The following is a 26,365-nucleotide window of genomic DNA, read 5'->3' as shown; positions in this document are numbered from 1 at the left end:
TTTTTCTTTGAACATTATTTATGTATTTCTCATGTCCCATTTGGAAAGAAAAAAGTGTTTAATTTTGATTTTTTAATTTATATAGGTATTTATTGGCTAAATTATGCTAAATTTAGTAATAAATATGGTACCTGATATTTTCAAAGTGTAATATAATCAAAACTAGACGGTAAAAGTACTTCATATTTTACAAGATCAACCAATATTCTTTTTTAAAAATTTAGGGAAACTTTGAAAACAGGCACTCATATGGGTAAATTTTAAGCATTTTTTAAATTAGGCTCCCAAGGTAGAAAAATGGTCAGACACATGGTAAAAATGGGTGGGGTAGGGTAACATTTTTATACAGATTTTCATAGATTTTAAGTAGAAACCATAATTTTGCTTATTTGGATTGTTAGCTGAATGGTACTATTTGTTTCTTACCAAAAATTAATGGGAAAACATTTTTCATTAGAATGTTATTCCAGATTATTTAAAGGTTCCTACTTTCTAAAAAAGGGCCCTCATAACATCCTAGCTTGAGTTCAGAAAAGTGGCCATAACTTGATTTCCGTACGGTAAACTTTGTTTAAATTTTGCATACAGGTGTACTTTAAGGTATACATCTGACTTATGATGTCAATTTTTTAGTTCCTGATAGTGCCCATTAGGGTCCTAATACCTTAAATGTGTTATTTTGATCAAGACCTACATCAAATGGTATATAAAATTTTTTTCCTAGTCCTGTTTCGTAGAAAAACCTCAGTGGAGTGTCTTTAATAGCTGTATAGATAATGTACGATTTATGTGGTTAAAAAATACACTCAGCACTTATGTTTAATACAAACCTTCTTCAGCAAAATGTGTGTGGATTTGACTTATTGAGGACTAGTGGGAAATCGTATGTTTGCGATGTGAATGGCTTCAGCTTCGTCAAGAATTCTACCAAGTATTACGATGACTGTGCAAATGTACTCGGGTAAATAATCACTAGAATCTAAATTGTTATATTTCATGAAAATTTTGACAATATTTTTTTTGAGAACCCTTCTTCATCAGTGTGAAAAATGAAAGATTTTTATAGGGTTATCAAATTATTGGATATACATGTATGCACAAATACCATATAAATGGTTAAGTTAGTGACACAGAAATATTGGCGAATTTCTCGAATTGATGAAAATCGCAAAAAAAATATCCTCTAGCATTAATATCAACCAACCTGACATTAAATTCTACCCTTGTATGGTACGCTAATATTTTCTCATGCAAAATGTCTGGGGGTTCAAATTGCTATCTTTTTGACATGTGGAAATATCCATTATACAGAGAATATATATATGTCAAAAATAAATTATTTTACTATATTCAGGACGATGATTGTTAGAGCTCTAGCGCCTCAACTTCATATACAGAATGTGGCCCTTGTTTTAGGGGCTGGTCCAGAAGATATCCCAGTTGTGCCTACAACATCAGGTTCCATGTAAGAATATTTGGTGAAGTTAATATTTCTTTCATATTTTCAATTATTTGAGCTGGACATGAAGGTTAGCTGGGTTATTTTTAGAATTTTAAATAATGTAATTCCTTAAAGTTCCATTTCTGTGATGTACAGTGAGTGATTTAAATTAAGAGATATACATTGAGTAACATACAGTGAGTGATATACAGTAGTATATACATAATATTATACAGTAGTGGCTGCATGGCAAAGTGGTTAAAGCATCACACTAGTTATCAAATGATCGCTTGCCACATGGGTTTAAATCCTATTAGGGGCAAGTAATTGTTTCCTTGAGCAAGAAACTTCATACTCTCAGTACTGGTTGGTTCCAGGAACAGATTCAAAGGTGTGTCTGTAAGCTTATAGCTTCCTGCGTCATCAAACTAAAATTCTGTTATACCAAGTCCCATTTATTCTCAAAAACATTCTATTTTCATAACAAAAATAATATAGTTACAGCAGATTTGTTCATGTCTTAATTGATACATTAATTGATACAAAATGGATATGTTTCTCCTTTATTTGTCTCAAAACTGAAAAATTGCAAATGAGTATTGCAGAAGAATATCAAAATACAAATGTGATTTTTACATTTTTTTAAGTGAAATTTAACAAGTTGGACATTGGTAATAAAAGGGAATGGGTTGAAACTTCACATACTTATTTGTGAGCATGAAAAGGGGTCCCTAAGACTAACTAAGGCCCATTACTCTAACTTGGAATTTGACAGAATTATGGCCCTTTTTGTACTAGCAAAATTCTACATTACCCAGGCTCTTGTTTTACTATTAAGCATTGAGAATTATTTAACATGCTGTCTGACAAACAGCACATATTTTTTATGTTGCTAACAGTGAATAAGAAAAGGACTGTTCCAAAATTCAGTTCACTACAAGTCAATAAACATGGGGTATAGGTAGATGTTGTTATCAGTTGATAGTTTGATTTATAATTGACAGGATGGAGTTAAGATGTGTGATAGCTGTAATCAGACATGGTGATAGAACTCCAAAACAAAAAATGAAGATGGAGGTTAAACATAAAAAGTAAGAGATATGTTTTTTGTAAGACTGTAAGTAATAATCAGTGAGTGATTTAAAGTGAGCAAAATTAAGGGAGTGACATACAGCGATTGATAAAAGTAAGTGATATACTGTAAGTGACATATGGTGAGTGATATGTAGTAAGTGATATACAGTGAGTGATTTAAAGTGAGCAATTAACAGTAAGTGACATACTGTAAGTGATATACAGTAAGTGACATACAGTAAGTGACATACAGTAAGTGGCATACAGTGAGTGATATACAGTAAGTGACATCAGTAAGTGACATATAGAAGGTGATAAATAGTAAGTGACATACAGTGAGTTATATACATGGAGTTACATATAGTAAGTGACAGACAGTAAGTGACATATATTGAATGACATACAGTAAGTGACATACAGTGAGTGACATACAGTGAGTGACATACAGTAAGTGACATACAGTGAGTGACATGCAGTGAGTGACATACTGTAAGTGATATACAGTAAGTGACATACAGTGAGTGACATATAGTATGTTACATACAGTGAGTGACATACAGTGAGTGACACACAGTGAGTGAGTGACATACAGTAAGTGACAAACAGTGAGTGACATACAGTGAGTGACACACAGTGAGTGACATACAGTAAGTGACATACAGTGAGTGACATACAGTGAGTGACGTGTGTAGTGAGTGACATACTGTAAGTGATATACAGTAAGTGACATATAGTGAGTGAGTATACAATGAGTGACATACAGTAAGTGACATATAGAAGGTGATAAATAGTAAGTGACCATATAGAAGGTGATAAATAGTAAGTGACATACAGTGAGTTATATACATGGAGTGTTATGTAGTAAGTCACATACAGTGAGTGATATATAGTATGTGATATACAGTTAGTGACAAACAGTAAGTGACATATAGTAAGTGATATAGAGTGAGTGATATACAGTGAGTGACATACAGTAAGTGACGTACAGTAAGTGACATATAGTAAGTGACATACAGTAAGTGACATACAGTAAGTGACATATAGTAAGTGATATATAGTAAGTGACATACAGTGAGTTATATACAGTGAGTGATAAGAAGTAAGTGATATTCAGTAAGTGACATACAGTAAGTGACATATAGTGAGTGATATACAATGAGTGACATACAGTAAGTGACATATAGAAAGTGATATATAGTAAGTGACATACAGTGAGTTATATACATGGAGTGTTATGTAGTAAGTGACATATAGTGAGTGATATAAAGTATGTTATATACAGTAAGTGACAAACAGTAAGTGATATAGAGTGAGTGATATACAGTGAGTGACATACAGTAAGTGACATACAGTAAGTGACATATAGTAAGTGACATACAGTAAGTGACATACAGTAAGTGACATATAGTAAGTGATATATAGTAAGTGACATACAGTGAGTTATATACAGTGAGTGATAAGAAGTAAGTGACATACAGTAAGTGACATACAGTGAGTGACATACAGTGAGTGATATTCAGTAAGTGACATATAGTGAGCAATTATCAGTGAGTGATGTACAGCATTTGACATACAGTGAGAGTTTATAGACAAGACCTCACTAAGTAAATACTCTCAAATTATAAAAGTTTTATGGCTATTTTTAAGTAACTTTCAAATTGATACATTTATAGAATACTTTACAGCAATTTTACTTGAGATAAGTTAATATATACTAGTAAGCCAGTATTTTATTACCAGATTCTTTGAGTTGTTTGAGAGACATAATGGTTACAAGAAGGGACATCTCAAGTTGAAGAAACCCAAACAGTTACAGGAGGTGCTAGATATAGCCCGTGATCTTCTGAATGAGAGGGGCACGACCCAAAACCCCCAGGTTTTTAGAAAAAAGGCAAAAACTGAAAAACTAAAATTTTTTAGAAATGAAATTTGGGTTTTTAAAAATTAAAAATTTTTTTTAGAAATGCTGTGAAAAATTTAAAAAAAAATGTTTTTTAATTTATTCTTGGTTAAAATTTAACAGATTTTTTTAAGGGAAACCAAATTTATTTATAGTAATATTACATCACCAATGTTAATGAAAATTAATTTGGCTTGCTTTGATCTGTAAACAAAATTAGGGTTTATACCATAATTGTAAAAACCTTAAGTTGATGCTCTTATGTGGATAGTTTAAGGGACTTTCCTGGTTTTACTTTTATTGACTTGAAATAATGCATAGATGTGCACTGTAGTTCTTTCCTCATCAGAAAAGATGGAAAATCTTGCACCAATATTTTGGTGTTTGTGTGACATTATAACCATATATTATTGATAAGGGAAAAAGAAAAATTTTGTGTTCAATGTCTGTCTTAGGCAGACCAAAAATAATAAATATGGCGTTCATATTACTGACTAGACAAAAAAATATTGTAATCTAATTTTTACAGCATTGATTTTTTGCAATGGATTTTCTTTTATTAGAATTTAGAGGTGTTAATCATATTTAAACAATTTTATAAAGTTTTTTTCAAAATACTTTAAAAACGTATCCGAATTGGCCACTTTATGAAAATCAATTTTACAGAAAAGTATTTAAGTGAATAGGAACTTTAATGAGGTGTGGGGGGTGGGAAGAGAAAGTTTGGTTTTATGTTTCACTATCACTGTAAAGGTCAAAGGTGTTATAGTGACATTCCAGCTTTACAAATGGAGGATAATCTTGGGTACACTGGTGTGCATTATTTCATAGAATGCAACCGCGTGAGATCAAGGACATTCTGTAGGCCAGCTGGAAAGCTTTCTCGCATGAAAGAATCTTAAGTCCCAGGAGTAATGTGTAATGTAAGGGACTCCACTGAAGTCCAAAAGCCTGAAAACTTAGAATCTAAAAATTCTTATACAGATCACTTAAAGCACTTAAAATAAAAAGCAATAAAAAGTTTAAACACTTTTTTCATTTTTGTGTTATTTTGCACAATTTTTTTTTTTTAGTTCTTGAAAAACTAAGTGAGCAAATGATTGGAAATTTTGTACACTGCGAATGGTACACAAATCTGAAGAAAAAATATTACAAGTTATGTTATGGCAAAAACCTCAGTCGAGTCCCTTTAAAATGACAGCAACCTTGATCATTTGGCCACAAAGAGCCGCATGTCAAAGGAAATGTACAAGCTTTATTTATTTTTGATTTATTTATCAAACCAAGAGCTTACTCTGCAATGTAATGTGTGTCTTAAGTCAAACCTGTGATAATGGCCATCCAGCCTGTGGTTATGGTTGTCAAACCTGTGAAAATGGCCACTGCAATGAATAGTTGATTGATAGAAAATATGTGAACACATTGTAATGCTAGTAGACAAGCATTTTAGTTTTCTGTTTGATAAGTGATAATGTATTTCCGAATAGTTCTGTTTAAAAAAAATACTGGTCAACAATGACCCACTGTTTGATATTTACCTAGAATGGTCTTTATATGCAGGTTTAACTGTAGATATTTCTTTAGGTTGAATACATTGACGTCCTTGCCTTACCAATGAATGTGGTGGGTTGAAATCTTTTAATTTAAAGGACAATTGTAAAGTGAGCCAACTGTAAGAACATCTTTAATATCAGGAAAATCAAGCAATGAAAAGATTTCTGTATTACATAGATTCAATATTTGTATTCAAGGAAAACGTTTATACAGTACAAGTATAAAATCTTGGATACTGGGAAAAAAAAATAACCAGATGTGTTCATTTTAATATTGAGTGAAATTTATGTATCAATATAGGTACGGACACTTCTCTGGTATAAATCGCAAAGTTCAGCTAAAGTATCAGCCCTATGGGGCGCCGAAAAGATCATCAAGTGAAGAAGGTTTGAATATTGAGAGCGTAAAGTATACCACACCACCTTGTACGTAATCTCCGACAATGTGACGTGTACAATGTCTCATATGCTACGCTTTTTATGTATAGAAGCTTTTTTTCACATAACATGCATTTACCTCCCTTGGTTGCCATTTTAAGGGTCATTCCAAAAATATTATATGCTTAAGAATTATCAAAGATATCTCACAATTTTATCTTTTAGATTTAATCAGATAACAATTTTGATATTGAATTAATAATTATTTTAATACTTTTCCACATATGTAAAAATATATATATATAAATAAATTAGCCTAAAACATCTACATATTTTGCTTATTTCCATATTCTATCAATTTTATACAAATTCAATAATGACCTCTCAAAAATGGCTGCCATTATTGTCAAGGGAGGTAACTATTGTAAAAATCTGCAATTATCTATTGTGGTGTGCATGTGCGTGTTTCTATATTGTGCCCCTTTAAAATCTGGACAACAAACTAAGAAGAACTGTTAGAATTAAAGTAAAAGCATTGTAAAAAGTAACATTTTGGCAATTTAGCTATTTTGATAAAGTCTCTTTAAGTCTTAGTTTTGAAGGAAGCAACAATATTTGGATTTGAGCAATTGTGAATGAAATTACAGTACGCTCACCGCGGGTTTTGCTTTTTCCGCGATACCACCGCGGACGATTTTTTTTTATCGCACACAAACGCGGGGGTTCGTCCGCGATGAGAAGCCTAATTTCCCCGCGATCCCCGGTGTTCAGTTGTTTCCACCGCGGACAAAATTCTGACAACCGTTCTTCATTTATCAATAAAATCAGTCACCCGTTTCCCGCGGGGAACGCCATGGTCAGTTGGTCAGTATACATTATGTAACACTAACAAAGTTCTATGCTCCTGCATTTATGAATAAATTATGCAAATGAGCCACGTTGAGCCGCCATGTTGGAGTTTCGGTAAGCGTGTTGGAAATTGCTACCTGTTTGTTTTGAAAGCTCGTCCTAACTTACAGTTTCCTTGAATGTAGGAAAACTTGGTTTTGTTTGATTGCATACTGAATGATAGGTATTACAAAATAAATATAATGAAAATCGATCAATCAATAATTGTATTCGAGCGTTATAAAGTCAATTTAATTCGTCAGAATAATAAGATTCTGTTGCAGGGTATCGGTAAAAGACTGCTTTTTTTTCCCGTTTTTGAAATTTATTCCTTATTTAAATTGTCTAAGAAGTTAAATCTGTTTGTTTACATGTAAATGTGTACCGTCATTTTGACCGACTGGAATAAAAACTATTATGACGGTGATAATACCAGATATGTAATGAAAATTACGCCGTGTAGTGCAAAGTTTTCGACATTGCAATTAAAATTAACGCTTACGTTGATTCAAACTGTTCCTATTCAGCAAAATTGAAACCGAAAGTAGAGGTTGTTCTAGAATTTAATCGAATAAGATGGGTGGGATTTAACCACCTCGCATGCCCTGTGTGAACGTATTGTTTACATCTGGTCGTAGCATAGGGTAAGAGTGCAAACTTTGTTAGTGTGTAAATTAACCTCCAAAAATAATAGACGTTTTATTATTTTTTAACGTCATCTTTTATACACAATGACTTGAAAATTGACCACAATCGTCTCCTTAAATGTTATTATACGTTAAATTATTTGAATGGAATTTGAAATAAAAATAATTACAGCTTGACTTGTTTTTGTTGTTGTTTTTAATATTTTTGTTATAAACGTCCACAAAACTATTCGTCCACATACCAATATTTTTACAACTGAAATCGTCATTTATCACTGTCATCTTTACTTGTTCATTCCTTGTGGTTCTATAAGTATTGCTTAAGTATATATTATTGCTGTTAAACTAACGAAAAGCTTGTTTATTATTCCAGCGCCCTTGATGTATGATAATTATATATAATAAGCACCAAACGCGTTAAAAACAAATTCCGCATCCATTAAAAAATAATGATTAGGCTGCCTTTTACAAATTATAAAATTACATTATTATCCTGGGAATTAATTTTAATGAAAACTTAATATAATAAATACAAGAAATCAAAGACAATTACGTTCAATTGTATGTACTTAAAACTACATTTTGTCTACAAATACTATTATTCCTATGAACAATAATATCTTAAGATAAAATTAAAATGAAATATTTTTAACTTGAAAATCGGTCGATGGAAGTTCTTAGAAAATAACTGCCATGTGCTCGTTTGCTTTATAAACATGTATGTACATGCATACTGTTCATAATAAAATAACAAAAGTATAACGTCAAGTTTAACAAAATTCTGCAAAAAAAAATCTATAAAAAAATAAAAAAGAACAAGCAAACAAACTACTAAAACAAAAATGAAAATAAACTTCAACAGTTGATACAAACTTCAAAACATATACATTACGCTCACACCTGTAATTAGATAAATCAAGAATATCATTTAATGTATATTTTGGTGACATAAACGCTTTCTTTTAATGTTCCAAATAAAATATAAGACTTTATGATCAACATGCAAATAAACAGAAACAGTAAAACGCATCTGACAATTGAAAGAGACGTCCTGGAAAATTGCCTGAAAAAAATTGTTGAGGGTTACGTTTTCAAAGTTTTTAAATAAGAAACAAAAGCTGGCATATAAATTGTTGTAGTATCTTTTTCATAAATGTCATATGCCGAATTTTTCATTATTTGACTTCAAGTTTCTCACTACCATGAAGTTGCGACGACAATGATTTATCTTGATGTCGAATACATATTCTGAGCAAATTTTCGTCCGCGGTAAACCTCATCCGCGGGGTCACGCGGGTTTTTAAAAAGCCGCGCTGAGCGTACTGTATACTATTGGTATGTATAGAAACACTTCTTCTGTCTGTTGCTACTTGTGCATATAATGTACATTTTTATCCCAAGAAATTGTTGAACAAAAAAGTGTAAGTCCAACTAATCAGACTTGTCAAAGAGACATCGAGATAATTCTGGAGGGGATATGTTGGTTTGACAGCAGGGAAAAAAGTCTGTAAAATTGGTTCGATTAATAAGGCTAAAGAAAGTATATGTTATTTGGTTTTCCTTATAGTAATACATGTAGTTTCTTTAGAACTTAGAAGAGAAATGAAATTCTTGTACAGATTTTTAACAAGGAAATCAATGGTGACTTATTACCTCCAGTATGAAGAGTAATCAACAATATCTTGAGGAAAAAAACAACAACAACTTAATAACCTCCATTTTTCACAGCTATAAATAATAATAAATCAAGGGTACAGTGAACAACTGCTATAACTGACTTTGGACATTACAAAATGAAAAAATGTTGAAGCTGCTGATTTATTTATTTATTTTTTTTTTCTGGCATTTGTTTCTGTTGTTTTTCATTTGCACTTCAACTTCTGCAATACTGACCATTGTGCATGCGCTTTCTTAATATACTTTTACTGGACTTATAATAAGGTTTTCTGGAATGAACTGTGTCTTATTATGTAAAATATTGATAAATGTTTTCTTTTATACAGTGTTTTATAAAAAAAGAAAGGATTTATGTAATATTTTATGAAATTCTTTTCGGAATGCTGCCATTACATGACATTTTTTTCTATAAATTTCTGGGAGCAAAAATCAGATCCTGATTTAAAGGTTATTTCTTACAATTCTATAAAAACATAATCGGGCACAGGAAATAAAAGAAAACTGCACAAACTATAACAGAATTAAGCCTTCCTGTCATTGCTTCATAGCTTAAGTTTTCTCTGCGCTTACAGTGTCAATGATCTCAAGCATTTAAGGTTTGTTTCTATAGGTACGAGTTTTCGGGCATTAATAGAAAAATTCAGTTGAAATATCAACCATATGGCCGGCCGGCCACTTCCAGTGACGGTTTGTATGCTACACATTCAAGGGGCTGTAAGTCTGGCTTTACTGCTGAATTAACCCAGAGTGATGTCCCCTTTTTTAACATTTTTGCTATTTTTCGATTCTGGATGATTTATTTAAACTGATTTTTTAATTAACATTAAACTTTGAGATTTTATTGTAACTTTGAACCAGTTCAGAGTGTTATTTATTTTGTTATATGGTTAGATTTGTTAATATATGTTATTAAATTACAGCAAAACTAAAGATTACAGCCCCATTTAAGTCTTCCTGTTGATTCATATAGGCCAGTATCAAATTTTGTACATTAGAATGATGTACATTTGATATTTTATAACCTTAAATTTCCTTTCAAATCTTTAGTGTAGATTTATTAGTCCCCTACCGGTTTAACCGGAGGGGACTTTAGGTTTACCCTCCGTCCGTCTGTCGGTCCGTCTGTCTGTCTGTCAGTCTGTCTGTCAGTCCGTCCGTCCACAAAACTGGATCCCGCGATAATGCAAAAAGTACTGAAAATATATTTTTATGAAACTTGATATATGGATAGATGGCAGTATGGAGATATTCAAGTCTTTTCTTTTCTTCCTATGTTGAAAATTCTGGTTGCTATGGCAACAAATAGTCTGAAAATATGGCAAATTTAACACATAAACTGGATCCAGTGATAACTCAAAAAGTACTGAAAATATTTTTATGGAACTTGAAATATGGGTAGATGGCAGTCTGAAGATTATGCACATCTTTTTCTTTTCTTCCTATGTGGAAAATTCTGGTTGCTATGGCAACAAATAGCCTGAATTTCAAGATTTCTGATTTGAATTTTTCAGCTTTTTCTCTATAAGTTCTTTATTTCTTAAGGTGTTTACTTCAAACTTTAAATATAAGTTTCTGGTCATCAACCACATCATATGTGACAAGGTTTACAACTCTAGCACAAAAATTATCAATATTACCTCCCTTTAACTAAGAATTTTTATGAAAAAAATAATTTCTTTTTTTAAATCTTTATTTCCTAATGTATCTACTTCAAACTTCATATATATGTTTCTTTTTATCACTCAACATTTTTGAGAAGGTTAAATACTCTAGCAAGACTATTTCCAGAATTATGTCCACCTTGAACTTAGATTTTTTTCGAGAAATTGGTACTTTTCACTCCAACTTCTTCATTCCTTATAGGATTTACTTTAAAATCCCACATAGTAATAATATGACAAGGTTGTATAAACATAATTTCCTTACTAGATCGGGAAACTTAACACATTACTGTGATATAGACAAACTTAGAACTCAAAAGATTTAGTTCATTCATGTCATTCGTTCACTGGTAAAATTGAATGGCCAATGGCCCATCAGAATGTTGCTGGGGTTCTAACCGGTAGGGGACTTATGGATTGCTTGCAATACTATGATAATTGCTTGTTAATTTTGATAATTTGCACTAAAATTAGCTGAATATATTATGTTCATGAATAGAATATCCCTATATATCTTTATAATATTCATTCCTTTTAATCAGCTACCATATTCATGTTTATTGGTTTTTTAGTTTTTAAAGGAAATTTTTTTTATTCCTCTCTTGACTTTTCTTTAGTTATCTTTTCTTGTATGTTGGTTTTTGTAACTGTCAAAATATTACTTTAAATACATAATTATCATATCTCATGAAAAAAAAACATGTCCCCACATTTTATTTGTTATAATATTATGGTACTTGTAAAGTTACAAGTTTTGCAAAAACCTTGACTCAGCCTCCATGGTTAAGGGGTAAGAGTCAATGAATTTCTAATCCAGTTACCTCTCTGGTGTGGGTTCAATTCCCGGGTGATGCTTTGGTTGTTCAGTGCGGAGGAAGGTAGTCTAGCACTGGTGTAACTCTCCAGGAACGATGGTTAGGAAACTACCCGCCTATATGACTGAAATACTGTTGGGAAAAGGCTTAAAATGAAACAAACAACTCTAAAGTTACAAGTTTTGCCAAACCCTTGACAAGGATTATGCTACCTTGTAACGGTCATAAATAAATTATGCTACCTTGTAATGGTCATAAATAAATTATGCTACCTTGTAACGGTCATAAATAAATTATGCTACCTTGTAACAGTCATAAATAAATTATGCTACCTTGTAACGGTCATAAATAAATTATGCTACCTTGTAACGGTCATAAATAAATTATGCTACCTTGTAACGGTCATAAATAAATTATGCTACCTTGTAACGGTCATAAATAAATTATGCTACCTATTAACAGTCATAAATAAAATATAAATATATTCAGAAGTGGATGAGGACAGGGTAAAAGTGAATGCTTGTTCACTCAAGGTCCATCAACATTTGCTATACTTTGGTCTCAAACATGTTTAAAAGGGAGCAGTGGGCAAGCGGTTAAGGTGTCTGCTTTCCAACCGGTGGATCATAGGTTCGAGCCCAAATTGCGTCACCACCATGTTTCTTCATATGACACTAGTATTGGTTTGTTCCTGAGGAAGCAGATTGAAAGTGATTGATATAAGTTGCATGTCGTGAAGAACTTGTTTCGCAATCGAGCTGAAATAAATACGTTTAAACCAACCATGTTTTAACTATGACTATAATAATGCATGCACAGCCCCCAAGGCTTGTGGAGGGGTGGGATAGATCAGTGCTTTAAATAGTCTTGAATCTGTATAAAAAAGGAATGTGATTTGTTTTGAAATTATTTTTTTACCCTTAACCCTCCTAATTTGTGTAATAGACTTATCCTGCTATGAATTTGGAACAGTCCATTCAAAGTTTAGAGGGATTTCAGGATATCAAAATACAAAAAACAAGCTACCCACTAGCCTGGTCAGACTGCATGGATAAACCTTTCAGGCTTTGAACAATTATGAATATTAAAATCTATAGCAAAAAAGAAATATCTTTTTTTTTTGAGAATATATTATCTTTTAAGGACATAGATTTGAAAGACTCACATATGCTAGTTATTGCCTAATGCATGATATACATGTACATTTACATGGTATAATATTGATAAGGTTAAATCTACTTAAAGTTTATATTGTAAATTCTTTACTCATTATATCTTGTAACATGTTATCCTATGTATTGATATTAATATTTTGGTTAAATGTTTTGCCCTTTTTATGTACAAACTTTTGTTTTTCTGTTTCTGTGTTTTCCTGAATCTATATGTGTTTTCTTGTGTTTGTGTTTTCCTGATTTTATATGCTTTCCTGAATTGTATATGTGTATTGTTTTACTGATATGTTATATTAGCACATTGTGTTTATTTATACTGTGGATCTTGATATGTGACTTATTTATAGAATGCTATTACAAACTGACAAGGGCAAAAGGGTCAACATTAGCTTTAAAGTGTTAGGCTCAGAATATTTTTGAATATGACATCAACAGTGCCTATCTCAACATTCTGGTCAAATTTTGTTCATTAACGTAAATAAAAGAGTTTAGTATACTTGCTTCTTTTGCCAAATGTAAGTATAATCACCAACTTTTGAACATAATTATTCCTTACTTTGCCCAATGTAAGCTGAATCACCAAACTTGGAACATACACTGTATGCCTTCCTCTGCCCATTAAAGGAATTATTACCTAACTTTGAACATAATATACCTTACTTTGCCAAATGTTAGGATTATCAACAAACTTGGAACATATACCTTATTTTGCCCAATGTAAGCTTATCACCAAACTTGGTTATATTTATTTTGATTTGCCCAATGTAAGGGATAATTACCAAAATTAGTTTATAGCTTTCTTGGTCAAATGGAAAGATAATCATCAAATTGGTATAGCTTCCATTCATGGATATTACACACATTGATATATTATTGTATCTTGTATACGAGTATGTTATTATACAACATCCAGTAGGACTTGTTAATAATTTAACACTGACCATTTTTATAAAATGTATAATTTGATTGACCAAATTCAAAAGCTAACTTATATACTCCAACAATTATAAAATTATGTACCATTGGCCGTTAAAAATAGTAGCAATTAACCTGAACAACTTCTCATTAAGGTAGTCTTACTTTAATGCTTTCCCACCAAAAAATTTTTCAGATCGGCCAATATTTGTTATTTCCAGAAAAGTTATTTTTTCAAAATCTTTCGTTAAAGATTATTTACAATTGCTATGTACTAAAGACTCAGTACATTCAGGTAATAAATGGTTACGAATTATCGAATACCGAAGATTGTGAAAAATAACGTTCCGAAAATAACCGAAATATTACAATATTGGATGTTAGAATTTTTTGGCGGAAAGCGTTACAGTAAGACAACCGTAACCAGTACAATATTTGTTTTGGCTTGTGATATACATTGTGTATGTCAATTGTTAATCTCTAGCTCTATATGTGTTACAGTTGCATAAATTACTATAATAAAACGTCATCTTCATTAAAAGTATAATGTCTATATTAATATTTATTTCATATATTGTGTACATACGTGTAATTGATTAATCATTGATTGTTGTCCATCTAATATAAAATACCTTTCTTTTTTTTTAAAGATGAATATCCAAAAGAGCCCTCTTTAGTGTTGATTTTGAAATGGGGAGGGGAGCTAACTCCTGCTGGCAAATATCAAGCGGAGGACCTTGGCAAAGCATTTCGGACGCTATACCCTGGTGGACAAGGTAATATAAAAGAAATTTACATATTTTAGCCCTTAAACTTCTGAAACCTAAAGGTTTTGCCACCTGTATGTTTATTGCTTATTATTGCAGTCTCACAGTTAATTGTCTGCATAATTATCTTAATCTCCTAAAAATAGATTTTACGAGATATTTTTTCTAAAAATAGAATTTGAACAAGTTAATTTAAAGTGACTTTGTGCCCATCTAATTGTAAATGGTGGATGTACAGGTCAAAGTCAAAATAGCTTTAGATTTTGGCCATGATTGTTTTCTGTTTTATAGTCTAGGTCATGTGTACGGTATAATCAAAAAACCAGATGACTCACAGAAAATTCCATAAATATCCCTGGGATTGTATTGGTAGCACTCAATATATATAAAGAGTGGGCAGTCTTTAATACTTTAGGTAGTTGTTTAATATTTTATCCTGAACATTACAGTTCTTCATTATCAATTATTGGTCGATGACCATTATAAAAGTCAGATGTATAGCCAATTCAGCTGAGCTTGACCAATCAAAAAACACCAAATGTCACTAACATAATGCAGTATGTAGTGAAAGGTTGAATATTTTTAAAACAAAAGTTTACCTTTATCTTTTTAATGTGCATAAAAATTTAAGTCAGATGTTATGCAGATATTCAGGTTTGTTTTTTCAAAACACCATGAAACATTTATTTCCTAAGCAAAGCTGTTGTAGAGAATATTAATTGAGCATAGGTTCAATACTGAATGTATTGAAGAAGTTGAACTTATATTATGCATGCTCCTGGCGAGCATAATATTACTTTGTTCAACAAATTCAAAAAATTTAGTAATGAACCTACCGAATATTCTGTTTATCACATTCCCAAAAAAGAGACTGTTTAAAGTGAAAAAAATAATCATTTTTCATTGTCTTGCCCATAGTGTAACACTAACATTTAGCACATCTTTACGCTATATTTGTATAATGCATTTGACGTCCCTTCAAAATATATGCATTGCTGTGCAATTCCTTTTTTACGGAGTTGCAAAAGGTGATAAAAAGTTAAAATAAAAAGTTAAATCACGGTAACTTTCCTTTTTTAAGAATTTGCAAATTGAAGTCTTTAATACTAAAAAAAAATAATGAATGAATGTAGGGAAATGCCTTATTTTTGGTAATATTTATGTATGTCTACTGTCTAACTTACATAACAGTTCATCTACCCATTAAGACACAAAAAAGGAGCTTTCAAGTAGCAAGTATGGAGCCCAGACACTTTCTGTTTTTGCCCTTAAAGGTTTTATTTTCAAGCACATAGTGGCGGTCATTTATCCCGGAACAATTTCCATAGAGTATTAGCAAAAGAAATTTTAAACAAGAAAGTAGGTCTCAGTACAGTGGTTATTAAGCACCTAAATTTACAGTTACCTTGGACAATAATGAAGTAGGCCATGCCCTGATAAGGGATGTTCATGCAAAGCAAAGTGCCTGCCTTTTAGTCAATCACTGTGTACTGTGGACCCACTCACTCTTGAATTCTTCTTTGTCCTCCCTGACTTTGAAGGGCCACTCCTCACCAATTCAGTCAGGATGGTGGCAGGCAAAATGAGAGAGAGGGGGGGAATATTGTGAGTGCAAAAATAGTAAAATAAGGTACATGCAGTTTTCCATAGGCTTAGCTTCAAATCCTTTGCCAATGCCTTTGCCTCTGAACAGTGTGAACATACAAAGCGGAGGTGGTGGTGGTGTTGGTAGTTTTTACTCTGAATCATAGCAGTAAGCCACATTGAATTCACCAGAGCACAGTTCAACCACCGTATTGTTCCTGGGCAGGCTGTCAAGCAGTTTACCAGTACTAGTTGCCTTCACTTTCGCAAGAGACTTGAAACATCTGTACATACCAGAGCAGAGGTTCACTGCCAATAACCGTAGAAAAGATTTAGGATCAGTGGTAACGAAAGTGACTTGAGCTGTCTGGAAATCGAACTTGGTTTGCTTGATCCACAGTCCAACGCTCTACCTATTGAGCTCACCTGACGGCTCCACATACCAAGGGGAAGAGAAAATGGTAGTACTTATATACTGGGGAAAGGGCAGGGGCTGGGGAGGTGTCAATTAATGTGTTTTTGTTATAAAATATCACTTCAAATGTTATTCATAAACATAAATGATGAGATTCAGATTTCTTTTAATTCTTTTTTTGGCAAAATTGATAAATATCCTTATTTTGCTGGGATATTCTATTACCTCCCTTTAATAATGTAAATGTTTTAGTTATTGCCATATTGGACATCAAAAGCTGTTAATGAATTAAGCCAAATTAGAATTGGATAAACAAAGATAAAAGAATGTTATAGAAATGTTTTGTGAAAAGATATTAATTATTTAAAAACCAACTGTAAAAACAAATACAAAAGTCTTTATATACAAATGTTACTTCTACATGAGATGTTTTTTCTAGCATCTGCAGTGCTGCAGTGCAGGCTTATATTAAAAGTATAACATTTTTGAAAGCTTATAAGGCTCAAATGTACATACTGCAGTATTATGTTAAATGTTTTAAATGCAGGCAAAACTCCTCACTCACCTTTGTAAATAATCATCAGTACTTAATAATGTAATGTACATAAATAAATTACATGATGCATAAATCCAATGTAATCATTTCTTAACAAGTTGCATAATTTAATTTAATTTTAATGAAAACTAAATAAATCAAAAACGATAATCCCTTTAAATTTTATCTATTTTAATCACAAGATTAAAACAGCTGATTAACTTTGCAATGTATTGCAAATCTCCTGTTATATGCCCCGTTTTCTATTCTTATCTATTACAATTGTGAATTCGCTTAAGCCTAAATCAGAATGATGGTCTGTAATCAGGATTGCAGTGTGTAGCATTTGCTGAAAATTTTGTTGGAATTGAATATTAAAAGAATTATCAAACTTAAAAGAAGCCTGTGTACATGATTTATGCAACTGTAGCTCAATAAATGTTGTTATTACCTCCCTTAGATATAGGGTGCGTTTATATATTCATCCAATATGACCTCATTAACTGTTACGATATTAAAATAACAGAGAATTAGGTAAACATAGTTATGAATGGAATGACAAAAAATGTTTTCAGAATTTTTCTATAATTACTTGTAACCCAATTGTAAGCATATAATTAGTTGTTTATATACAATTAAACAATGAAATAGTTACTGTTTAAATTAGCTGCAGCGCTGCAGTAACCACTTTAAAAACTCCTGATTAAAGGGGTTCTTTTTTAGAGGCTTTTAAAGCTACAAATTATAAATTTCAATAAGGTGTTCTATGTAAGTCAGAAACCTCATTTTTTGAGAAATCTGAAGTACTTTAATTTTTTTATATTTAAATGTGAAACTTTGCCTTTGGGTCATCTGAACATCCAACAGAAAATCAACAAACATTGCACAGCAGCCACTGCTGACGTTGAACGTAAAATTCAGAGTTAGACATTAGGATTTGAATCCACTAGGCTGGTCGGACTACCACAATGGAATATTGACTAGCCCAAAAGAAATTTCACTAGCACGATTTATTTGTTCAAAACAGTTGTTTATATTGCCCCTGAAAATACAGTCGCTTGGTCGGGATTGTTACTGTGAAAAGTTGGTAGCCCGAGGAGAAATTTAGTAGTCAGGGGCTATAGGATTACTGCTAATTTCGAACACTGAAAATCCGTAATATATGATGTTTGTAAATCCTCCCACACAAAAAGAAATGTCAGCTAAGTGTGGGGTGTCTCTTGGCACTGTCAACAGAGTAATAGCAAAAATTCTAAAAGCGAAACTCCGGAAAAAGTGCTGTGTTCATAGGCTTAGTGAGACCCAGATTTTGAAATGATTTGCCTAATCATGGCTTCAATATCTCCATATTAACTGTGGGAAATGGAAAAATGGTTAACACCACAGATGAGGCCATGTTTTATAAGCGTTAACACCACAGATGAGGCTGTGTTTTATAAGTGTTAACACCACAGATGAGGCTATGTTTTATAAGCGTTAACACCACAGATGAGGCTATGTTTTATAAGCGTTAACACCACAGATGAGGCTATGTTTTATAAGCATTAACACCACAGATGAGGCCAATTGTTTTATATGGGCAATAGTTATGGTTGACACTTTGTTTGCTACAAACTGAAGCTTGTAAAACAAGATGCATTTGCACTGGAGTTTGTAGTTTGGGATGCGGTTAGTTATGGCAAGACATCTACATGTATATAAAAGGAGTAAAAGTGGATGCAAAATATTACATAGACAAAGTTTCGAAAGCTGTTTCTCACAAAAATGAATGTTTCGCAACTTTTTACTAGAAGAGAGAATGATATGGTATTCCATCAAGACTCAGTCTCTAGTCATACTGCTATAATGACCCAAACGCAAAGTGAATTACATAACACCTGCAGAATGAATACCAAAAATCCCAGATGCAGCTCCCATGGACTTTGGTATCCGTCTATCTGGGGTATACTGAAAACGTAGGCAGTATAGAGACGCAAGATTTATACCATGTCCAGTCTTAAAGGGACTCCACTGAGGTTTAAAAGTCTAAAAACATAACATTTAAATTTCTTACATAAATGAGCTGGGGCACTTTAAACAGTTATAATTATATGCAAAGATAGTTAAGAAATATATTTTGAAATAAATTGAAAATCGTTTTTTTATGCTTTTCTGAGCCTAATTTGAGTGAAAAGCGTTTAAACGCTTTTCAGTTTTGGTCACTGTTTTTACAATTTTAATAATATTCCTGGAAAAACAGTGTGCGTGATTATGACAAAGATTAGTGGTCTTAACCTACATCAAATGGTACATTTATCTGGAAAAGATATTTTCAGTCCCATCATGTCAAAAAACCTCAAGTGTAGTCCCTCTAATAAGAAAAGTCTCTCAAAGACGAATGGAACAAACTGGAACAGTAATGCATATACCTAGTCAAAATATATTGATGTGCCAAAGCTAGATACTGAGATATTTAGTTCTGGGTCAGCCAAGATATTGCCCAGAAACAAAATAGCACAATATCTTTGAGTCATACTCTTGGAACAGTGGGGTGGGGGGTTCAATTAATGATTAATTTATTGTTGGTTTAAAATATCACTTCAAGTTAAAATGTTATTCTTAAACAAAAATGATGAGACAAATTTAAGTTTCTTGTTTCTTTTAGGATTATTGTGCTGGGATATTATTGATATGGTATATATTCTATTACCTCCCTTTAATATTGTAAATGTTTAAGTTATTGCCATATTGGACATCATAAGCTGTTAATGAATGAAGACAAATGAGAATTAAATAAACAAAGATAAAAAAAATGTTACAGAAATGTTTTGTGAAAAGATACTAATTACTTAAAAACCAAACGTAAAAACATATATCAAAGTTATAATATACAAATGTTACTCAAATCTCCACACTTGTCTAAACATCTGCAGGGCTGCAGTAACCATTAAAAAAAAAAAAAAACTGATTTTTTTAAAGCCTGTTTGGCTCAAAAGCATTCATGAATATGAGTAGAATACCAGACAAAACCCCCTGATTTTGATATAATCACAGGAGCTTGAAATTCTATCAAATAACCAATATTAATGATAATATCCGAAAATGAGGGTATATTTTGCATATTATTAGAGGCCGCTTGCAAGCGGCTTCTAGTAGATATGCATTTGTCCATACAGCAATGGGGAAATCTACGTCCTGATATTGTGTACCGTCCTGATATTGTGTACCGGTATTTTTTTGTTTTAACAAAATCACACTGTTTTTAATTTTTCTAATAAAAAAAGCTTTTCTGATACGCAACATGTCACAGAGCTTTAAGGGATTAGAATACTATATTTGCTTCGCCTCTGTTGAAATTAGGCTCCGCCTTAAATTGTCATATTTAATTTGATATTATACTCCATATGCTAGCATTTAGTCTTCGTTGACGGGTAAATGGGAACCAGGACAACTTTGAACAATATCACTTGTGAAGTTGTCGAATCATTAAATTGCAAGTTTCAAAGCCTAAACCACGCCCACTATCAGAGAGGGGGTTTTCACTCAAGTACAACAAACCGGTTACGCTACGGCCTGTAAGGGGAGATCACTGCAAAACAGTTTGTCCTCAAAATCATTCGAACATTATACAATTTGTACCAATATTCTTGGCACATATTGTCTTGAATTTATTTTAAGTATACTTAAATCATTTCAATTTTATTTGTTATCCAATTTATTTTGATTCGACCAGACGTTTCAGTCTTTGTCGCAACAGACAAACATTTAAGAATTTTAGTCTAGTAAATTGACTTTTGTAAGGAAGCTATCCAGCTAGCTTATGGAACGTCGATGGTTCTACTCAGGTGCCTGTTTGTGCCTGAAATAATGCACAGAAGGACACCTGGGGTTTTCCTCCACCAGAACAGCTGGAATGTCGCGATATCACCTATACTGTGTCGATGTGACGTAAATTCCAAAACAAAAACAAAAAACAAAAAAATGACTTTTTGTAAAAATAATTTAAAACACTAAACCGGTTAAACTTTATTAGTACGTATTTACAAAATTAAATTGTTCGCGTGGCTGCGATGTGCCTGACTAATTTAATTTTGTAAATAGGTACTAATAAACTTTATCCTATACTTTAAAAGTGACAACTTCTTCTCATGAATCTGATGAGTTGTTTGATGGAAAAAAAATGTTCCATTCCTACTGAATATCAATATAAGTTTAGAATTTTAGAATTTATCAGAAAAAACAACCTTTCATTTGTTATAAGTGGCATCTGCATGCAAAACGTGCTTAATGACTAATTTATTTGTGGTTATTCTTTTGAATGTAAGATAATTTTTGGTAAAATTAGATTTAATATATGATAAATGTGTTTGAGATATTATAATTTGAATGCCCATTATCTCATAGAAATGCTTTTATTTTGCCATCCTTCTGTTGATTGGAGAGTATGTCAGTCAGCCGGTTGGTAGATTAAATGATTTCTGATCAATAACTAAAGAACCCTTAGGCCTAGCTTCTTCAAACTTAGTATGGAATTGTCATGACCAGTAGATGACATTTATTGATTTTTGGGTTAATGGGTCAAAGGTAAAGGTCATATTGACCTTGTAGGTAAAAACGGTTTCCAATCAATAACTTGGCTACCCATGGGCTGTCGGCCCTGAAACATATTGTATTTGATTATAGAGTATTTGATAAAAATCATAATTTCTGAACATGGTTTGGTTAGATTTACAACAATACTGTTTAAAAGATTAATAATACAGTAGACTGCTTGGGTTTTTAAGGTCCACTGCGAAAAATGTCTCTACATATTTATTAAATGCAGCTTTAAAAATGATGTAACAGTGTTATTGAGTGGAGCCAGTAATGCCGTGCACTTGAAAAATTGATAGTTATACCCCCGCACAACAAAATTGTAAGGGGGGTATACTGGAATCAGGTTGTTACGTCCGTCCGGCCGTCAGTCCGTCCGGCTGTCCGTCGGTTTTTTCTTGTCCGCCCAATAACTTAAGATTCCTTTGACCTTTAGTCTTCATATTTGGCATGCAGCTTAGTCATGATTAGTAGATGACCCCTATTGATTTTGAGGTCACCAGGTCAAAGGTCAAGGTCACAGGGGCCTTGACTTCAAAAAGCTTGTCCGCCCAATAACTAAGATTCCTTTGACCTACAGTCTTCATATTTGGCATGGAGGTTAGTCATGATTAGTAGATGACCCCTATCGATTTTGAGGTCACCAGGTCAAAGGTCAAGGTCACAGGGGCCTTGACTTCAAAAAGCTTGTCCGCCCAATAACTTAAGATTCCTTTGACCTACAGTTTTCAAATTTGGCATGGAGGTTCATGATTAGTAGATGACCCCTATCGATTTTGAGGTCACCAGGTCAAAGGTCAAGGTCAGAGGGGCCTTGACTTCAAAAAGCTTGTCCGCCCAATAACTTAAGATTCCTTTAACCTACAGTCTTCATATTTGGCATGGAATTTAATCATGATTAGTAGATGACCCCTATCAATTTTGAGGGCACCAGGTCAAAGGTCACAAGGGCCTTGACTTCAAAAAGCTTGTCCGCCCAATAACTTAAGATTGCTTTGACCCACAGTCTTCATATTTGGCATGGAAGTTAATCATGCTAAGTAGATGACCCCTATTGACTTTGAGGTCACCAGGTCAAAGGTCAAGGTCACAGGTGCCTTGACTTTAAAAAGCTTGTCCGCCCAATAACTGAAGATTCCTTTGACCCACAGTCTTCATATTTGGCATGGAGGTTAGTCAAGATTAGTAGATGACCCCTATTGACTTTGAGGTCACCAGGTCAAAGGTCATGGTCACAGGGGCCTTGACTATAAAAGCTTGTCTGCCCAATAACTTTAGATGCCTTTGACCCACAGTCTTCATATTTGGAATGGAGGTTAGTCATGATTAGTAGATGACCCCTTTTGATTTTGAGGTCACTGGATCAAAGGTCAAGGGCACAGGGACCTTGACAAAAAATGCTTTTCTTCTCAATTGCTAAAGAATGCCTGTCCGCAGTGTATTGATTTTGACATTTTCACATTTGAATCATGTAGAATACATAACTTAGCAATGCACTGGCTCAGTAACCTCAGATTTGGCAGGGAGGTTGTCCTTGAGCTCTAAATGGCCACTGTTGATTCTGACAAAGTGCAATGCGGGGGTATTCACGCCATGATAGTGGCAGTTCTAGTTTTGTCTATTTGATAAAGTCACAGAGCTATATTTAAATTGAGAGGAGGGAGTGCAGTAAGCATTTCAGTGGCATGCTAATTCCTACAACTTGTAAATCCTAGGATAAGTAATAGAAAGAGCATCGAAACAAGAGGGTATCTAATTTGTATGAATGATTTTTTCTGTTTTGTATCATGGGCAAAAATTAAAACACGTTCCCTGTCCTAACAATATCAAACCCAGAAAAAAGTATTTTATCTGAATATGACTTTCCTATCACAATCTCTTTCCCTGTTGTTGTAACAAGTAAACCCCAGAAAGAATATGTATGCTTTATGTAGACCGTGGGAGGTGTAACTAATACCTATAACAAGTCTGCTTAATGAAATGCAGAAAGAAATAAGGCCCTTTTTGTATTTTCTGATTCAATTAGGGACAATATTCATTACTAGTGGAGTTCATTGTTATTACCTCCCTTAGATGTGGTATAACCTATATTGCTTGAATATCTATTATGAAATTAAAATAATAGAGAATTAGGTAACCATAGCTATGAAAAAAGTGAGATAAAAATGTTTTCAGAAAAAAATACCATTAGTTTAAACCCAGACAAACGTAATGATAAGTTCTTTATATATATATGTTTCAATTAAATTAGCTGCAGAGCTGCAGTCCTTTATGACAACATTTTTGGAAGCATAAAATTGCTGAAGCTATTATTATGCCATATTCTTGCAATTGTTATAATTCTGCATGAAACTGAAAGTATTAAAGTAATTGACCGAGGCGATAGTACATATCACATCATATTCAACAGCTAAAAAGTACATATCTGTTTTATTATATAATTTATAAATAGCTTTTATATGGCTTATCAAATTTGCCATTGCATACGACGGATATCATTATTTTTCAGCTTGTCTACTTTGGCTCTTTCTTTTGAGTGAGTGCATTGACACGCTATTAAATTTGTATTGTTCTTTAAAGTGTTAAGACGGTAACCAAAATAGACTAATTTGACTCTTATTTACGAGTCACTCAACATTTTTTTCTGAATAATAACAACAATTTTGGCATTAGGTCACGCCATAGTCTCGCGTTATTCGGGGGATTTCCAGAAAATCTATTTTTAGAAGAAAAAACAGTGAATATACTCTAAAATCTATTTTTAGGAACAGTGAATATACTCTGATATTAACCTGTTATTTTTTACAAAAAGTTGCTTGTTAGCCAATCAGGGAAAGGCATTTCGAAGCTATTTATAGATTATATAATAATAAATATTATATATCAATAATTTAGACTATTTAATAAAATGTCTAGAAATGATGAAAAATGTGAACAAAAGCAGGTGTCCTGTCAGAAAATACATGCATTAAAGATCCTGTAACACAATTTTTTATGGTTTTATTTCATACACATGCTCAAAGTCAGATTTGTCAGTATTGTAAGTTCCAATAAGCATTATTTGTAAAGATATTACCGAATTTACCATGTCATGTAAATAAAGGGAGGTAATTAGAAATTTATTTTCTATAAATTCAAAGTCAAATTTTCCAATAAGAAATGAATGCATATACAGTGAAATTTGAGAAAACCGGACGCTGAGAAAATCGGAACTCTCGTAATACTGGACAAATAATTCAGTCCCAAATTTTCCCTTCTTTAAACTATTGTATTAAACATTAACAATACCGGAATCTGTAAAAACCGAATATCGGACGGTTGATAGGGGACTACAAAGTTAATTATATAGACAATTACCCTGACAATACCGGACAACGAAGGTGTGAATTACTTTTTGTACTTATTAATTGGTTGTGTCTAATACGCTAACTGAGCGGTAACGCAACAATAATTATCTGATTTGTTAATTATGTCTCTTTTCACAGTTTGATTCATTGTAAGGTATAGATGTTACCGTTTTATATAGATGCCAAAATGCACGATGAATTGATAAGTTAAAATCAGTATGAATGAAAAATAGAGTATTATTATACTGCGTTGCTTTTTGTATATTCATTTCCCAAAATGACAACGCAACAGAAACGACATTTATCAGCGCTAAGTTCTATTCCATGGCCTAAAAGAATTTGACGAGAGCTGTCTTTAAGTGACAAATTTAAACAAGTTAAAGACAGTGAAACTTTGCAGAGACCTACTTTAAAAATCTATATCTGACAAATATGGTATAGTCAATATTAACAATTGGGGCATTATTATAAACAAACAAAGTAAACTATGTTCGTTAAATCATTATCCACTACCCAATTCTAAACATATGTGGGTGTAATCGGACTTTATCGTTATAAGGCTACTGCTGTTTAAATCCAAAATTTTATTGTATTTATATGCAATAATGGGACAAAAACAATTAAAAGATATTGTGTAGTATTTTTATCATTTCTTTATTTAGCAATATACTTACTCATGATCATGAAAATGCAAAAACTCTTAGTATACGTTCAGCATCCTTTGTAAGTCATTGCTCGGTTTATAGGATCCTGAATAGCTGAAGGGGACATTGAGAATACCGGACCGCTGAGAAAACCGGACAAAACTCTCGGTCCGAAAGCGGTCCGGTTTTCTCAACTTTCACTGTACATGTAATTTATTGATTACTTTCAATGTCCACAAATATTTGCTGTAGATATTTTACATATTCTTCGATGTTTGAAACTTGTTTTATTTGCATAATAATATACATAAATTACTTCTTGTAAGAGTGGTAATATCAATTACACAGCCAAGAAACCCTTCTTTGTAGAGGCTGAATAA

General features: G+C 32.6%; 1 protein-coding gene across 1 annotated transcript in view; it reads left to right on the top strand.

Annotated features, from left to right (window-relative positions):
• LOC132739898 (inositol hexakisphosphate and diphosphoinositol-pentakisphosphate kinase 2-like) overlaps positions 1 to 26,365 on the top strand; it is a gene marked incomplete at its 3' end in the record, with an annotated part of 64,903 nt that overhangs the window by 15,728 nt on the left and 22,810 nt on the right. The window contains 8 exon segments of the mRNA XM_060727732.1: positions 840 to 961; positions 1,355 to 1,465; positions 2,446 to 2,532; positions 4,256 to 4,480; positions 6,270 to 6,353; positions 7,554 to 7,595; positions 10,169 to 10,245; positions 14,772 to 14,897. Coding sequence (XP_060583715.1) covers positions 840 to 961; positions 1,355 to 1,465; positions 2,446 to 2,532; positions 4,256 to 4,480; positions 6,270 to 6,353; positions 7,554 to 7,595; positions 10,169 to 10,245; positions 14,772 to 14,897 — 874 coding nt within the window.

The sequence above is a fragment of the Ruditapes philippinarum genome, unplaced genomic scaffold, assembly GCF_026571515.1.
Source record: "Ruditapes philippinarum isolate M1 unplaced genomic scaffold, ASM2657151v2 ctg2459_1_1_1_1, whole genome shotgun sequence".
Classification (NCBI taxonomy): Eukaryota; Metazoa; Mollusca; class Bivalvia; order Venerida; family Veneridae; genus Ruditapes; species Ruditapes philippinarum.
This window is presented reverse-complemented; position numbering and strand designations above follow the sequence as displayed.